This window comes from Colossoma macropomum, unplaced genomic scaffold (assembly GCF_904425465.1).
Source record: "Colossoma macropomum unplaced genomic scaffold, Colossoma_macropomum, whole genome shotgun sequence".
Classification (NCBI taxonomy): domain Eukaryota; kingdom Metazoa; phylum Chordata; class Actinopteri; order Characiformes; family Serrasalmidae; genus Colossoma; species Colossoma macropomum.
Window position 1 is genome coordinate 1,012,095 of NW_023494788.1, and position 19,534 is coordinate 1,031,628.

The 19,534-nt window shown below is 42.3% G+C and overlaps 1 protein-coding gene across 5 annotated transcripts in view; it reads right to left on the minus strand.

Moving 5' to 3' along the window:
* Positions 1-19,534, minus strand: part of LOC118806544 (anoctamin-1) — a 90,382-nt gene that overhangs the window by 42,554 nt on the left and 28,294 nt on the right. For all 5 annotated transcript variants that reach the window (XM_036567977.1, XM_036567974.1, XM_036567975.1 and 2 more), the window contains 8 exons: positions 10,267-10,365; positions 10,026-10,177; positions 9,493-9,547; positions 9,330-9,381; positions 7,890-7,945; positions 7,679-7,720; positions 2,189-2,253; positions 430-564 (listed from right to left, as the gene is read on the minus strand). In XM_036567977.1, coding sequence (XP_036423870.1) covers positions 430-564; positions 2,189-2,253; positions 7,679-7,720; positions 7,890-7,945; positions 9,330-9,381; positions 9,493-9,547; positions 10,026-10,177; positions 10,267-10,365 — 656 coding nt within the window. The remainder of the gene's footprint in view (positions 1-429; positions 565-2,188; positions 2,254-7,678; positions 7,721-7,889; positions 7,946-9,329; positions 9,382-9,492; positions 9,548-10,025; positions 10,178-10,266; positions 10,366-19,534) is intronic.

Below are 19,534 nucleotides of genomic sequence, written 5' to 3' on the forward strand. Positions count from 1 at the left end.
TTAAAAATATGGTTTACATGATTTGCATATCATTGCATTATATTTTTATTTACGTTCTGCACTGCGTACCTATTTATTTGGAAATGGTGTTGTATTTTTTACACTCTACTGTGATCTGGTCTGAAAGTTTTTAATCTTTCCACACAGTTAACATTATAATGAACTACAAGTCAGAAATAATTCATATAGAGTTACAGCATGATTTTATCATCAGTCACTGTAACAGTGACTCCTGTGGAGTTTATTACCTCATTGATTTATTACCTTTACATAAACAACGTTAATTTATCCCTCATTACTGAAGACAATAACGACCAGCGTTACTCCAGTATCATTGTTTATTTATAATCTAATGTAATCTAATTTCACAATGTGGTTTATTATACAGAGTAAACTCTGTCCTCTGGCCCAATGGGCAGTGAGGCTGACCTGGGGATGTCGTCGTCCACGGTAACGCAGCCGTACAGGAACACGATCACTCCCACTAAAGAGGCTGGAATCAGCATCTGAGTATAAACACCCAGCCATGCAAAGTACAGTCCGATCTTCTCTCCAAAATACTTCCTGTAGAAAAGCGAGAAGAGGTCAGCAACACCTCCAACACCCGCACACCACTGGCCAAGAGTGTGAGACACCACTAACACACAGGAGAACCGCACTGATATAGAAACTAACAGACAGTTAGCCGTTAAAAAAGCCAGAACAGACGGATTTGTTAGTGAGTGTGTGCAGTGATAGTGTGTGCAGTAATAGTCTGTGCAGTGATAGTGTGCGCAGGGATACTGTGTGCAATAACAGTGTGTGTAGTGTGTGCAGTGACAGTTTGTGCAGTGATGGTGCGTGCAGTGACAGTCTGTGCAGGGATACTGTGTGCAGTGATAGTGTGCGCAGTGACAGTGTGTGCACTAACAGTGCGTGTGGTGATGGTGCATGCAGTGACAGTGTGTGCAGTGACAATGTGCTATAACTGTGTGCAGGGATACTGTGTGTAGTAACAGTGTGTGTAGTAACAGTATGTGCAGTGATGTTGTGTGCAGTGATAGTGAGTGCAGTGACCGTGTGCTTTAACAGTGTGTGCAGTGATACTGTGTGCAGTTACAGTGCGTGTAGTGATAGTGTGTGCAGCAACAGTGTGTGCAGTGATGGTGTGTGCAGTGACAGTGTGTGCAGTGACAGTGCGTGCAGTGACAGTGCGTGCAGTGAGTGAATAGACTACAGTGAGGGTGCAGCTCCAGAACACCAGTGGAACATTCTGGAACAAACTACTCTTAGGACTAGATGGAGACAAACACAGAGTTCTGCAGGCTGTTAATAAACTGAGTTAATGTTAGAGCCGCAGCGAATATTAGATAAAACTCCACTTAGATCATTAAAATATTCAATAACAGATAATCGATTAGAAAACCTGTTTTTATTAAATCTTGCACTTCTGTGCGACAGTTTTTACAGACAGGAAACAGTTTTCTTTATGAAGCAGAAGCAGCTCATCTACAGAGAGAGAGATGATCTGCTTCACGTCTCACAAAAGCAGAGAGCTATGGACTTTTTTCACGTCAGTCTGATGGTTGTTTCCTTTTAAAGCAGTGGAGATCAAAGGTCAGAGGTCAGAGGTCACATCTCTGCTCATGTATTAGAGTTCTGCTTTGAGGTGATGATGTTTTAATCACCGGTTCAACATAAATGCTTTTCCTGCTGATCTAGATTGCTGGCTGTCTGCTCTCTACTGCGTTTATCTCTGGTCAGCGAGCCGTCCGTCCACAGCAGACAGAAGCTTATCATTATGGTGTTAAAACTAATACAGCTTCATACAGAAGGAATACAAGTCACACCGAAGGCTGCAGCCGCTGTTTCCTCGGCTCTCCTGCAGCGCTCATCACTCAGACTGTCTCAGAAACCTGCTCAGGGTTGCCAGATTGGACAGGAACTTGTTATGATAATAACTGTTCATGGGAATATTTTAATATCCAGACATAATCTTCAGTAGGATACTCAAAAATGAAAACACTTGATTATTGCATCCATATTTATCTAACAAAAACAAAACTAACAAAAAATATTTAGTTTCAAAACATTTTTGAAGCAAAATATTCATTGATTCACTGCTGGGTTCCGCGTATCGGTCCTGTATTGTGTGTATATGTGAGCGGTGAAGGTGGCTGAGCTGCGGTGCTGTGAGTGGCGTCCTTACCTGATCAAGCCGACGGGCTGGTATTTATAAAAGACACTGTAACTGGCCCACTCCTCATACAGCAGCTGAAACAGAGTCAGATACTTCACTGCCATTTCACTCCCTTAAGGCTCAATAATGTGAAATGATTTTTTTGGGTCCAAGTCCATTATTGTCTTAAAAATAATTCAGTAAATATACAGCATACATCACATCTCCTTTATGTAAAAACATTTTGTAATGCATCAAAATAAAATTCATTTTAGACAAAGTCTAAAAATGTAACAGTGCAATCGTCCAACTAAATACGCAAAACTATGAAAAAAAAGTAATTCAGTAATAGAAATATTTTGTTATATATAAACTCTTAGTTTGGTGTGATTTAATGTTTAAAATCTTTAAGATCGTAACAAGTAATAAAAACAGGGCAGCTTTAAAAGTATTCAACTCATCAAACTTTAAGACAGAGCGGGGCAGAGCACTGCACCACGACGAAGAACCCAAGTGACCTTTATGATGCAATACAAGGTCAGAAGCTCTTTCAGAAATACTGTAAAAATGGTTATTTGTGAGTCGAGGTCAGGCAGGTCCAGGAGGTGCGACTCCAGAAAAAACAACAGTTATGTTTATTTACTTGAGAACAATATGAAACTGTACACAGGCGTCCAATTACACAGACTATCAATACATGTCCTCGTTGGTAAAAAAGTTTTAAATTAATTTGTGTGGCTGTTCCGCCGACATCTGGGTGGTAAAATTAACAATCCTGTTTAAAAACAAATTCACAACGTTATTAAAGTTACAATACAAATATCACCATGTTGAACAGATTCTTGCAGATACACAAATGCATATTTAACCTTTTTAGAAAAAAATATCTTTTACAGTTTTTAATTTTAGAATTTCTAAAATTATCAATTTGAAAGTGTTTACTTGTCAGAGTCACAAATTTCAAATATTGCGTCTACAACAAAACACAATTGAGCTGGTACATGGACACCGTAGCGGTCAGCCAGTGCAGGTAAAACTCTGCGGTTTACATCATACTGACCCCACAGTGATCCCACTGAGCCAACACAAAGCCAACACTGACCCCACATTAAGCCTACAGTGACCCCACAGTGACCCTGTAATGACCCCACTCTGAACCCACACAGACCACAGTGATCCCACACTGACCCCTTTACTGAACTCACACTGATCTCACACTAAGCCCACAGTGACTCCACACTGAGCCCACACTAAGCCTAAAGTTATCCCACACTGAGCCCACACAGACCACACTGACCCCACACTGAGCCCACAGTAATCCCACACTGACCCCGCTCTAAGCCCACAGTGACCCCACACTGAGCCCACACTAAGCCTACAGTGATCCCACAATGACCCCACACTGAGCCCACAGTGACGCCATAGTGACCCCACATTGAGCCCACAGTAATCCCACATTGACCGCACACTGAGCCCACAATGACCCCATACTCAGCCCACACTGAGCTCATACTGACTCCACAGTGACCACAAGACAGCAGAGTAAAATTGGAATCGATACTTTAATAGACATTCTGGATCTTCCTGGCTTCCTTCCTGTTCATTTCATTAGAACCTTCAGCACTCGGCTGATTATACACAGAACAGAACACAGAACACACAGCAGAACACAGCAAACAGAACACAGCAGAACACGCAGCAGAACACACATCAAACAGAACACAGAACATGTAGCACAACACAGAAACAGGCAGTGGAACACAGTGTGGGGTTACTGCTGATGACAGACATCAGGATGAAGTGTGTGTGTGTGTGTGTGTGTGGGTGGGTGTGGCAGCAGCTGTGTTTTCAGTGCAGATCTGCACACACACACTACTGTCCACCCACTCAGTCACACACACACACACACACACAGACACACATACACATACACACACAGCAGGGTGTGTGTAACAGATTGAGACTCTCGCACAGAATTAAAGCAATATTCTGACCAAAATAAACTGCTGTAGCTGAATGGGTGGAGCTAAACTGCTGTAGCTGAATGGGTGGAGCTAAACTGCTGTAGCTGAATGGTGGAGCTAAACTGCTGTAGCTGAATGGGTGGGGCTAAACTGCTGTAGGCTGAATGGGTGGGGCTAAACTGCTGTAGGCTGAATGGGTGGAGCTAAACTGCTGTAGACTGAATGGGTGGGGCTAAACTGCTGTAGCTGAATGGTGGAGCTAAACTGCTGTAGCTGAATGGTGGAGCTAAACTGCTGTAGCTGAATGGGTGGGGCTAAACTGCTGTAGGCTGAATGGGTGGGGCTAAACTGCTGTAGACTGAATGGTGGAGCTAAACTGCTGTAGCTGAATGGGTGGGGCTAAACTGCTGTAGGCTGAATGGGTGGGGCTAAACTGCTGTAGGCTGAATGGGTGGGGCTAAACTGCTGTAGGCTGAATGGGTGGAGCTAAACTGCTGTAGACTGAATGGGTGGGGCTAAACTGCTGTAGGCTGAATGGGTGGGGCTAAACTGCTGTAGGCTGAATGGGTGGGGCTAAACTGCTGTAGCTGAATGGTGGGGCTAAACTGCTGTAGACTGAATGGTGGAGCTAAACTGCTGTAGCTGAATGGGTGGGGCTAAACTGCTGTAGGCTGAATGGGTGGGGCTAAACTGCTGTAGGCTGAATGGGTGGAGCTAAACTGCTGTAGGCTGAATGGGTGGAGCTAAACTGCTGTAGACTGAATGGGTGGGGCTAAACTGCTGTAGGCTGAATGGGTGGAGCTAAACTGCTGTAGACTGAATGGGTGGGGCTAAACTGCTGTAGGCTGAATGGGCGGGGCTAAACTGCTGTAGCTGAATGGTGGAGTTAAACTGCTGTAGACTGAATGGTGGGGCTAAACTGCTGTAGCTGAATGGTGGAGCTAAACTGCTGTAGGCTGAATGGTGGGGCTAAACTGCTGTAGCTGAATGGGTGGAGCTAAACTGCTGTAGGCTGAATGGGTGGAGCTAAACTGCTGTAGGCTGAATGGGTGGAGCTAAACTGCTGTAGACTGAATGGGTGGGGCTAAACTGCTGTAGGCTGAATGGTGGGGCTAAACTGCTGTAGCTGAATGGGTGGAGCTAAACTGCTGTAGGCTGAATGGTGGAGCTAAACTGCTGTAGGCTGAATGGGTGGGGCTAAACTGCTGTAGACTGAATGGGTGGGGCTAAACTGCTGTAGGCTGAATGGTGGGGCTAAACTGCTGTAGGCTGAATGGGTGGGGCTAAACTGCTGTAGGCTGAATGGGTGGGGCTAAACTGCTGTAGGCTGAATGGGTGGGAGCTAAACTGCTGTAGGCTGAATGGGTGGGGCTAAACTGCTGTAGACTGAATGGTGGGGCTAAACTGCTGTAGACTGAATGGTGGAGCTAAACTGCTGTAGCTGAATGGTGGGGCTAAACTGCTGTAGCTGAATGGTGGGGCTAAACTGCTGTAGCTGAATGGGTGGGGCTAAACTGCTGTAGGCTGAATGGGTGGGGCTAAACTGCTGTAGGCTGAATGGGTGGAGCTTATCTGCTGTAGGCTGTTTTTAAAGTTCAATCAGAGAGACACAAAACACACAGTCTATCTCTGCTCTGACACAGTCAGCTCCTTAATCCAGACACACACACATGTATGATTCTAATTCTGCAACAACCACAGCACCACACCATCACATCACAACACTGCAACACTTACAACACAGCACCTGTGTACCGTGACAACACAACACCCTGACATCACACCACAAAATCACAACACCGCAACACCACAACATCATGATGTGACAACACAACAGAAACACACCACAAAACCATGACAAGACATGACACCATGACATCATAATGTCATGACACCATGACTGGTTCTCCACGAGTGTCCAGCTCGGTAACATGAGGCACATCTTAAACCTTCACTGGACATAGAGCGTCACTGCAGTGTCAATCAGTGTGGAGTTTATATTACCCTGAATAAAACAGCATCACCTCTCAGAACTTTTACCCCTTAAAATCAGCATCAATGACAGAGGCTTCATATCAGACCCTAACACACTACAACAAACACACAAGCACCCCCACACTGTTAAACACTCACTCACACAATCATACCTGCACTATCACACCACCACAGGATCAAAATTTGTGTGAATCTGGAAGGGGGGCGCTCCCGTCAGCACGAGTGTAGTTGATGTGATCAGACCCCAGGGGGCCGGAGATAGAGAGCTGCTTCAAAACCCCCCATTACACTGCAGTGCTAATTATACACACACACACACACACAGCCAACCAAGGCCTGTTTGGTGGCTGATTTTACTTCTTTAGTTCAAACACTGGAGCTATGAGGCTAATGTAGCTAACAAGTAATGGAAGCTTATACCCACCAATTAGCACATGCATTCACCAGCTTCTCCACAAGCTGGAAATGCCAGAAGCCGACACCAGCCCTGAGACTAAAACTGTGTAAAGTTGTAAAATAATTGGAGACACTGGCTGTACAGTAATCTCTAACAGACAATGACTGTGAAGTAATCTCTAATACACACTGGATGTGAAGTGACCCATTATTCACACACACACACACACACACACACACACACACACACACACTGGCTGTAAAGTAATCTCTAATACACACTGGCTGTAAGAGCTAAACTGTATGAAATAGATCTTTTTGGCTGAAGTCTCACTGTAAGTTCTCCACACAGCGTTCGCTTCTGTTACTGACTGTGGAGAAAATTGCAGCTCTAACAGCAGAGACTGTAAATAGACAGTTAATTTGAGTTTGTCTAGAAGGGATGAGCAACACACACACACACACACACACACACACACACACACTCCTGCCCTGCAGTGTGACAGCTTGTCTGGTCATTTTAAACTCATCAGCCTCACAGTGTTCTACTGGACATGACGTCTGTGTGCAGACTGACCCCTCACTCAGGATTAAACGCCTCTGCTGAACACAGTGATGGATTAATTAGTTAATGAATTAACACATTAATAAAAAATAGGTCTGTCAAACAGTTAAAATAATCATGATTATTCATTTGTCTCAATTTCTTTTTTGCTCAAATTTGAGCCTTAAGAAAGATTTACATTTTCTATTTATAAAGCAGTGCACTGTACAGTGTCATGGCTGTGAGTGGCACAGCAACCTTCATCAGAATGGATTTATTCCCTTCAGTAACTCAGTGATAGTATTTTAATCCTGTGAACACAAAACCTGAACATGAAAACTGTGTGATCTGTGAACATCGAGAGAACACAGGTTCCACTTTTCATCACAGACATCCAGAGAGATTTAACACTTCAGACTCAACGTACTTCAGTGATAAAATTACCACTTTATCAAGAGAACCATCAACGGAACCTGCCATCAGAAAGCTTCAGGCTGGAACTAATAATGGTTCAAAAGGTCAAACTATTTTAAAAAATGTAGTGTTATTAATTATTTATTGTGTTGATGCATTATTCACACATTAACTGTGACATCACAAAAACAAACTAAAGTCACTCACCTTCCTGTCATTCGGCTCCACATTCTCTCCGTCTATATCACCCTGCCAGGATGAGAGGTCATTCAGTGGGTCTCACACATCACCTTTATGGAGTGCAGTACGCAAAGTGATATGGAGCACATTGTGGAGTGTGATATGGAGTGCGATATGGAGTGTGGTACAGAGTGTGATATGTGTGATATGAGTGCTCAGTTCAGGGTGAAACACTCACGTCGTGTAGAGGGTACGCAGCCAGGTACGCGCCGCTGCCCAGCAGGCTGGTTATTCCTGCAGGGCACAGTGAGATGGACACTGTTCACTCAGTGCTGTTTATATCCTGTATATTATTATCACTGTTTCACTTACAGACAGGTTACGTTACTGTTTCATATGTGGGCGACAGTGTTTTATATTTATATGATTCTATCATTACACATTCAGGTGTTGTTAATGTTTGCTAATATTGTTATTGTATTTTTAGAATTATATTGCTTTTTATTTATAATATCGATAAACACCGTTATATTGCACTGCATTGTTGTTGGAGCTGCACTTAACCTTTTCATTCACCTTTATACTTTTACACTGATATGAAATCTGATCCATCTATCAATAATTCTACTAATCTATCTATGTAATTATATCTGACATAATGAATTTAAATCCTATATTAACATAAATGTGTTAATATTTGCATAAGTCTAATAAGCCTGACGGTGGTTTCTGCTCTCAGAGCGATTCTGGAACATTCTCTCCTGACCTTAGAAGGCTTTACAGAGCTGCCTGGAGAGCAGCAGACTTTTCAACCCAGTATTAGCAGAAAAGCTGAGTTTATGTTAGTTTAACTGTGTTTAACATACTGAGTCTCTCTCTCTCTTTCTCTCTCTCTCTCTCACGCACACGCACACACACACACACACACACACACGCACACACACAGACAGACACACACACACGCACACACACACACGCACACGCACACACACGCACACACACACACACACACACACACGTACACACACGCACACGCACACACACGCACACACACACACGCACACGCACACACACGCACACACACACACGCACACGCACACACACGCACACGCCACACACACACACACACACACACACACACAGGCACACACACAGGCACACACACACACACACACACAGGCACACACACACACACACACACAGACACACACACACACACACACAGACACACACACACAGGCACACACACACACACACTCACACACACACACACACACACACAGACACACACACACAGGCACACACACAGGCACACACACACACACACACACAGGCACACACACACACACACACACAGACACACACACACACACACACAGGCACACACACACACACACACACAGACACACACACACACACACACACACACACACACACAGGCACACACACAGGCACACACACACACACACACACAGGCACACACACACACACACACACAGGCACACACACACACACACACAGACACACACACACACACACACACACACACACACTCACACACACACACACACACACACACAGACACACACACACACACACACAGGATCCTTTATCCTACAATCTGCTGTTTTTTAATCTACAGTCCAGAAAGTGATGTGAGGAGATCATGTAGACTCACCCATACTGAACTTAGACTTTGTGCATTTAGTTCTCTTCAAAACTTCAAACACCTACAACAATGGAGATTAAACAGAAACATTAATTATTACATCACACAGAACAGTTCAATCACAACTGTATAAATATAAATATTATTAATATTTATAATCTGCATGTCTTACTATTGAGCCTCTTGTTTTGCTGTCAAAAAAGGAGTCTCTGTCGGACAGATCGAACCTGAGAGGAGAAAAGGACACAGGGTCAAAGATGAACTCAGACCAGCTCCTCAGGAGTGATGATCCAAATCCAATTAATAAAGCATTCATTCAATTAAGGAAACATCTGTTTTACATATTAACACATTGATTTATAGGTTTATTTGTCTGATTTGACTAAAGGGCACTTTACTGTCTCTCCCAAAATAAACACTGAACTAAAAGTGCCCTGCTGTCTCTGTGTGGACGTTAAACGTGTATATATCACTTTTTACAGTCTGTATGCGAGTGATGTGAAGGTGTGTAGCGCTGCTGAGGCTGAAACGTGTCAGCGCTGTTCTCTAATAGCACTCTGCTTATTCTGGGAGTGCACGGCTGGCTGGCACTAAAAGCAGCTCTGGAGCCGTAAACGTCGCGCTGCGGATCAGACGGCCGAGATACGGACGTGATTAATGCGAGCGGAGCTGACGGGTCCAACTGTTTAAAAAGTGTCACTTAACAGGTGCTGCTTTTCTCTGGAGAACGGGTGGGAGAGGTGCTTCACGTTCTCGATTCTGTTCTCCTCCACGTTGGGGTGAAGTGGATCTGTCACTTTGCTGATGAACGTGTTGATCTTCTCCATTACGCTGCTGCTCTGCTTGACCTCGTACACCTAAACACAGTTCAGAGGAGAACGTCTCAGAGCCGCATCGTGGAGATAAAGAACCGCAGAAGCTCCTGAGCGTAAAGAGTAAAACCTACTTTTTTTGTCGGCATCTTCAGCTTCATGAACTCCGCCTCCCTGCAAAGAACGTTCCATGGAGCGTGGATCTTCACGAAGCCCACGCCTGGAGTCTTTCCCTGGAACACAGCACGGAAACCTCAATACTGCACAGCTTTCATCACAGTTTACACTGAATAAGAAATCATCACGAGTAAAACACACATACAGGAGTGTTTGGAGGTCATTTTAATATCAGTGGTCATAGTTGAGTCCAGGTCGAGTCTGAGACCTGATTAAGATTATTTTTTAATATAAAAATAAAAAAGAAAGGCTATTCTCCAACCGTCCTTACGAAGAAATCCCTTCTTAAACCCACTTACGCAGTTCTGACAACGATTCTGACTCACCAATGTTCTTTTTGGATTTGTTCTTAGATAAGAACAGAATGTACACACACTCAACAGCACAAAGGTGAGAACAGGTCTGCAGTTTAGGAACACGTCATGAATCTAACGGAGACTTTTTTTCACGACTTTTCTGTGTTTGGCTCTGTTCACAGGCGTCATTAGACCCAGGTTACTGAGGCGCGTGTCCCAGTAAAATGATGGTGGTAAAAGCCAATAAGAAAGTCATAAACCTTTTTGTTTTATTCTGGATTACAGGACACACGAAACTACAGGCACTACATTTCCCATAATGCCCCAGAATCTTTCCAAAAGCTTGAGCACCAATGCTTTCAGTCACAGCCAGGATTTTTGCAAATATTTTAAAGAATGTTAGACGCGCAGCAGACAAAGTAGTGACAGCTCATAGCTGTATGACTGTAGCCACTTACAACTGTATAACTACCAAAATACATATTAGACACTAAAGCAAAGGCATTAATTACATTAGCAAAAGCTGTAGTTATGCTAGCTAGTAAAAGGAACATTGACAACGAGTCTGCAAAATGTGCAGCATGAAATATTCAACACATCAGCTAACGGCTCAGTCTGTAGCCTGTGTTAATCATCTCACCTGAACTGATGATGGAAAGTAAAACGTAGTTATTTCACATGCATGTGTGACAATAATATTCAAATGAAATGTAAACAGACAATAAACAAACCTTTTTAATGGAGTGAGAGCAGACAGAGCATAGAGCGAGAGAGAAGAGGAGCAGAACAGGGAGAAGGAGAGAGAGAGAGAGAGAGAGAGAGAGAGAGAGAGAGAATACAGCAGAGAGGAAAAGAGAAACGAGCATCAGAACAATCACTGTAATTAATACAGTTTCATTTTGTGTTCATTTGTTCTTCATTTCTCACCCACGGCAGAGCCACGCCCACTTTAGCGTTAAATCACTCGGTCTATTTAGTGTCTAACAGGCTTTTTACTAGACTGGGGAGCAGAGGGGTCAGGCTGTGCCCCTCCTAATTCTGTGTGTCCCAACAATAAATAGACCAGAAACACCTCTGGTTCTGTGTTAAACTGCCCGCTCTCGTTTTGAAACTCCCACCACTGACCGGTAGAAGGCTGTCCGAGCGTCATAAAGCAGGCAGGGTTAGATTCGGACACTCTGCTTGAGGCCTGTTTAAACTTTGTGTTTCTGGTCAAAACATTTGGCCATTTTTCGGTGGTTTCTGGTGTTCTGGCTGGCACACTGACCATGAAAGGACAGCACTGCTACTTTACTGGGAGCTGTGAAGAGGTTTTGATCAGTAACACACTAAAACAGCCGTTCACTCATCAGTGTGAGCAAAACTGCTCTGAGGATCTGACGAATCTGCAGTGACGCTGTTTTAAAGTCTCTATAATAACAATATCACGTTTGATATCGCAGTATCGCTTATTACTGAATATCGACGCATCTGAACATGACACATTATAAAACAACACATCTCCAACACATCCCGTAATAAGTCTGCACTTTATTGTTCACACAGGTGTGAAAATCAGAGAAAAATATGTGTTTCTGTCACTGCATGATTTCATTTTGTTTACAGTTGTCCAGTGAACGTCTGTGTGTTTCTGTAACTGTTTAAAGTCAAAACAGTGAGAACAGTAACAGGTTTACAGACACTCTGCTTTACTAAGTGACAATGAGGATAAAGTCAACTCCAGTTTCACTAAATATGCTTTAGTAATCAAGAAAAACTGTAACGTTCAGAGAGCAATCAGCAACAAAACCAGCCAGCTAGCGCAGCGCTATCGCTAACGGACAGACCTGTGTTTCTGTGAGAGTTCATGTTTATTTAACTGTCTGTTTTGGGTTCTCAGCACACGCGACTCTCACTTACAGGCTTAGAGTTCTTTAGGAAACGTTTCAGCTGCGCTAACTTTCACTACATTTGTGTGCTAACAGGCTTGTTTTCCATGTGACAATGTTATTGAGTGCACTAGCGCCCCCTACTGTGAGCTACACCTTCTTGAGCTGTTGGATTGTTTAGTAATTTCACTCTCAGTTTGTTCCAGTCTAATAAGATAAGATTATCTGGGTGTGACAAAGGGACCGAACTCAATGTATTTCAAGACAAATCGAAATAGTACAGTTTATGTCAGCATGAGATTTTACTTCTGACACAAAAAACACAAAAAATCTTTTAAATGTTTCTGATAAATCTGGTAGTTTTCATGTCTTCACAGTTATTCTAACATATAGAAAAATGAAGAGGAACCACTCAGGAGATCTAACTGATCGTCTAAGGTTAGTTGAACCTGTGCATTCCCGTCAGCGCTGCTGCTGAACTGGACGTGTTTTGGGATTTGCAGCTTATTTTGAGATGTTTGACATGAAGAAATGTCAGAAGCTTTGGAAAGGCAAAGTGTTTGAAAGCTGCAGGGCGAATAAATCCCTCTGTGTGGGTGAATATTCAACAGATCCACAGAGCTGGAGACGCTGGAATTCAGGGATAAATGTCCCAGAGTGTGGAGACGCCCCCACAACCACCCCACCCCCCCAAACCAGCGCAGGTCGTCCTGAACCTGATGAGGGAAAACAGCATTTTCACCCCTCAGTTCAGCTGTAGAGGATCAGAGGATCACAGCAGAGACTCGCTTATTATTTTAGAGCTCTGAAAATTCCAAACATCACACGGAACATTCACCAAACGGAACGTTTCAACATGATCACCAGATTCCCACATTTGGGGAGAGATACAAACATGCAAAACATCCGATGACTGTAACTCAGAGATGGTGTCGTGTGCAGAGATACAGTGTAGCAGGATGTAATGATGGATAATGTGGTTTATTTACTGGGGTTCTCTGCCGGAGTGGACGGAGCCTCCTGCCCAGCACCTGACCACATCTCACACTGAGAGCCTGAGTCCAGCATTCTCCCTTAAACAAAGAACCACTTTAATCCACCATTAACAACAGAACCACTACTGACGGAGTCTGATTTTAATGAAGTCTGACTTTAGTGGCGTCTGATTTTAGTCGAGTCTGACTTTAGTGGAGTCTAACTTTGGTGAGGTCTGATTTTAGTTGATTCTGATTTTAATGAAGTCTGACTTTGGTGGAGTTTGACTTCAGTGGAGTCTTATTTTAATGAAGTCTGACTTTAGTGGAGTCTTATTTTAATGAAGTCTGACTTCAGTGGAGTCTGATTTTAATGGAGCATCACAAGTTCCTTGCCTGTTTGGAGAAACTCGTTTATAAAACACTATATTGAAAACTGCAGCTGCAGCTCTCAGCAGGAGCGTCGTTACAGCGCAGAGATCATCAGTGATCTTAGTAACGAACACAGAGCCGAGCAACGATCGTCAGCGTCTTCAGTCTCGGACGGTGGAATTATAACAAATAGACATGGAGTCACTGAAGTCTCTCACTGCTCCTCTCACTGCTCCTCTCTCTGCTCCTCTCACAGCTCCTCTCACTGCTCCTCTCACTGCTTTTCTTACTGCTCCTCTCACTGCTCTTCTCACTGCTCTTCTCACTGCTCCTCTCACTGCTCCTCTCACTGCTCCTCTCACTGCTCTTCTCACTGCTCCTCTCACTGCTCTTCTTACTGCTCCTCTCACTGCTCCTCTCACTGCTCCTCTCACTGCTCTTCTCACTGCTCTTCTCACTGCTCCTCTCACTGCATCTTCTCACTGCTCCTCTCACTGCTCCTCTCACTGCTCCTCTCACTGCTCCTCTCAGACTTGCTTACAAGTGTCTCAGACTCACATTTCTGCCTGAAGTTGCTGCTGTTTGTTGGCTTTTTTCAGAACAGCTGAATTTAGTTTGTCTTTTCAGTAAACAGATGTTGTCGTCCTGCAGGAGCAGCTGATGCTAATTTAGTCGCGTATTTTTGTTCAGGCCCTTCACTTCAAATGAAACTGACGGTCAACAGATCCTGCTGGTGTGAGTTCATACCAGTTTCCTCTCTCAGTGATGCACATAGTTTGATCACTTGAGAGCTGACAGCGCCCCCGAGGAAAAGACTGAGTTACAGATAAATTCACATTTTCACATTTTCAGTTACTGAAAGTTATTTCAGCATTTCATTAAGAAACATTTTGTATTTATTTTTTATGTTAATGTAATTTTTACCTACATTTTCTTTCTGTCAAAATTTAGCTTAAAAAATCAAAGTAGAATCTGGTAATAAAATAAAACCGCACTGATTCATATGGTGTGTTTGGGGGAATTAGCTGGTGGGATTTCACTAAACACAGAATAAACCTGCTCAGCAGACGTTTCACAGTGAGTTACTTTACCGGATAGTCATACGTATGCAGACCCCAGCACTGCTGCACACAATACTCCAGAAAAACAAATCTGACCATAAAACTGACCACTCAGCAATAAAAACAATGTAATCTGCTAATCAAGACACTCATACTAACAGCAGTGTGTGAAGTACAGCGCAGAACACAAACAAACAAACTGAGCACAAGTCGTTAGATGTTATACAACAGTTAGTTCCGGCCACGCAAGCTGATTGGTTGAGCAGCGTTCTAACTGTGCTGTTATTTCACCATAACATCACGGGTTTTTCACAAACACTGTATCACTCCGCTGAGACGCTGTTGCTAAGCAACAACTGTTGTATTAAAGCAATAGAACACTCGAGGAGTGTGTTATCGCCAATAACATCACAGCTGTGATGATCTACGGTGACCAAATCACAGCCGTGATGTTATTTCATGAAAACACTCCCTCTGTGTTCTATCACTTAAATAATTGTCAGTAACTGTAACCCCAAAACTTCACATACGACTGTTTTTAAGGGAGCGAAGTGTTTCTGACTCCCTGTAACTCTGATGTAGTTTTTGCTAGATTGTGTGTAAAACTGTTTCAGTGCTTTATGATCTGTGCAGATTTGAGTGACTGTGCCATAAACCATATGGAAAAAATATATTCCAAATGTATTTATTAAATATATTTTTGCAATGTGTGAAAATGGATAAAAATGTAATTGTTAAATATATACTTAAATGCATGTATCAGTATTAGTTATTATCTGTGTTCAGTTTTGTGTAATGAAGGTTTCAGATGTACCTAAACGTTCTTCTGTGATCTGCACTGTACTTTACATTAACCATGTACGTCTGCAGTCAGACTCTCACACACAATGTATTTCACATAAACAAGATATCAGATAATAACTGCATTTTCACAGAGTATCAATACCCACAACACTCGCTTCTGTCCTGATAAAGGATCATTAGATCAGATTTAAAATGAAGATACTGGAACACAAATTCATTTCTAAAGGTATCAGACAGTGAAGAGCATCAGACAGTGAAGAGCATCAGACAGGATTCTGGATATTTTCATACATTTTCTAATGGATTTGATAAACATATTTACATACAGTTATTTTTGTTTGGTACATTTCTAATGTGTAATATTTCCCCATACATTTTAAAATAAATGCATTTTAAATTTGGTTAATATGGCAAAATATTCTGAAATACATTTAGTGTTTGGAATGTATTTCAGCATCGACTGCAGAGTGTTTGAAATGTATTTATAATATATAAAAATATATGTCCATATATTTTTTTAAAGTGCAGAAATATAAACAATATATTTATAATAGTACGTATGATATTTTGCTGTCAACTTGCTGTATTTATACTCAAGAACAAGAACATCTGATATAAACACTCAGATCCCTATGTTCTGTTATCACTCCAGATTATTTACAGGTTCTCTCCACAGGTACACTGACCATCAAAAGCTTTTCACAATGAGAATACAAACGATGTTCTCTTTATTAAAGTCTTAAGTCTTAACTGGGTTTATTTAGAGGAAAACAGCATCACGTTAATACATATTTGGACCAATAACAGTGACAGGTGTTTGAAGCACCTTGAAGTTTCGATATGAGCTTTAATAGCAGGTTAACATAAGAAAATCATTAATATTTAGACTAAACCTGCTGTTCATGATCATGACGCTGAAGATAAACAAACACAGAGCTGAGAGTGAGAATCAAACCCTCAAAAGAAGAGAGCAGCGCCCAACGTAGAGCTTAATTATAAATCATGTCAAAATATCATATTTACCTGGTAACAGTATGAAATAACAGAGATGAAATCTGATCAGTTAATCTTCACACTGCTCAGCTGAGGAGGCTGATGAGCTCCACAAAACCTCATAAAGAGTCCGATTTGAGCCGAAGCTTCCGGACGGTTTCCAGACTGCAGCACGTCTCAACATCTGCTCTAATTGTTTACAATCCAAAAAGCGCTGGATTTAATAATGCTTCCCAAATTTGGTCCAAATGTGTGGAAAATATCAAAGTACACAGCTGTTCCTGAGCTTCTGTGAAAAATCATTAGAGAGGATCACTGAGCTTGTCCAGAAAAACTGACCACAGTCTGATATCTAAAATTCAGGCTCCATTCAAGTGTATTACAATGTCCTACCCCCCAATCATCTGTCCCACCTGTCTGTTGTCTGAAGCCCCGCCCTCTCATTAGCCCCAAGTGTTTTGTTTTGTGTGTTCACGTCTAGAGGTACGGTGTCCTGATTCTTGTTGAGATAGAGGAGCAGGGTGAAGTGTTACGGCCACCTGACCCTCCAAATGAAGGTTTTTCAGAGACGCCAAACAGAGTGATATGAGAAAAAAAGGAAAACTGGTGAGATGGCTGAACAAGAGACCAAAGAAACCCACGAATGTGAGAATTTTCTCTGTTAAAAAAATTACAATAATCATCATATTATCTTAGTTTAATGTTGTTTCAGTGTATTATGGTCTTTTTTTTTCCATAACAAGGATAAAACATCTCTAGTAGTGCTGACGTCTCAGTAGCTAAATTTCCAGTTCTACCTTAAATGGCTGCAGTTACATTCTGGCACCTCAGGCATCAGAACTGCTGCTCCATTTAAGGTGGAACAGGAGAATTCGAACAAGAAGCTGGTGAATATCTAGTTAATATGGCAAAATATTCTGAAATATTCTGAAATACATTTAGTGTTTGGAATGTATTTCAGCATCGACTGCAGAGTGTTTGAAATGTATTTATGATATATAAAAATATATGTCCATATATATATGATGCCCTAAATGTAACTAAAGCCCAGCAGTGAGGAGCTGAACTTTACCCTCCTCTGCTGTCACTGCAGACTGGCAGGGTCGCCTACAGAGCAGCGCTGGTAGCTGTTAATGAAGTGATGCTCTTTTTATTTGAGGGTCTCATTTCAGAGGAAGATTTCAACCACTACCCTGTAGCTCAGTTCCAAGGAGCAACACTTGAAAACAAGGAGTAAAAATAAGAAACTTTTGGTGGTTCTTTTCATTTCTTTAGTATGTTCCTTGTTTTGCTTTTCTTTTGTTTCTGGGTTTTTCTGTGCTCCTTCTTCATGGACAACAGTATATCTGCTGGCTCCGTCTTCCATCCTGCCTTCTCGTCTGCTTCGGTTTCCAACACGTCACGTGTATTTGTGCAGCGCTTTTTACTCCAGACTGAGCAGCTTTACAGAAACCCGAGTCTGAGACCCAAACGAGACGAGCCAAGAGGAAGAACAACATCAGACTCAGAAGGAGAACCCACCCTCCTCTGGTCCACATCGGAAACCAAAACAATAACAACGAGAGTTTCATTTTTGAGTTTTAATTTTAATGTTTCTTCTCTTTTAAATTCTATTGTTTTAATCATGTTTTAAACATGATCTTGATCTCTACTCTCCTTCAATTTGTTACTTTTGAAATTATAATGTGAATTATCTTTGTATTTCATCATTTGTGAAGCACTTTGAATGACCGCAGTGTATGAAAGGTGCTCTATAAATAAACCTGCCTGGCCTTCTAAGAGATATGAATAAAGAAATTAGATGAATCAATAGTCAATAAACTATCTTTCTGACTGACCAATGAAAACTCATGACTAATGTTAGAATTTTTCAGATGTTCTTTAATCAAATCAGCTGATTAGGCAACATTAGGTTACAGTCCACTCTGAGTTTACCCTGCAGGTAAAAGTGGCTCAAATCTACTTTTTTCTTTATATTTGTTTGTCAGTGTAAACAGCAAAAAACACACTGAATCCATTCAGATCCATTTAGATTTGGGCCTGAAATTCAATAATTAATTCCAATACGCTGCGATGTAGCCTCTGTCTGAACGGACAGATCAGAATTAATACGACTTCTACGTCAATCAAACTCAATCATCATCATCTTCATCACTATTTTGCATGTGAGGGAACAGACCTAACAGCAGCATCTAAAGTCTTTATGATAAACAGACAAATAGAGCTTGTTTTCAGCTTAGCTAACGTGACTGACCTGGTCACACGCTGTTTCTCCTTGTACCGCTTAGCTGGAAAGTTCCTGAAGAGTCAGTTGCTGATACCAAACCTGATAAAGACTTTATTCCATTAAATCTAATTAGGACAGTAAAATGGTCGAGTTGTCCAACTGTTTAGTTCTGTGGACCAAATAGATCTTAGTTTCAAAACTGACCAAAGCCTCAGCAGGTGAGTGTAACAGATGGAGCGCTGATACGTAAAGAACTTTAAACGTTTCACTTTTGAAATATTCAGTATCCACTTTCTCAGAGGGACTACGACTTTTACACAGTGCTGTCTCCGTGCCCCCCACATACCCACCCCCCGACCCCCACCCCCCGATGTTTGCAGGGTGATATTTATGGTGGTACAGAAACGATCCTGACAGCTGCGCCCTGCGCCATCAGCACACACACCACTCAGAGGTGTGTATAATTTTGCATGTCACTCTCTCTTTCACACGGTTAGTATGCAAGTTCAAACACACACACAATCCACCACAGGTTCACTTATGATGAAACACCTACCACCACCAGATCAACACTACCTCACCACTACCTCACCATCAGATCACCAGCTCACCACCACCTCACCATCAGAT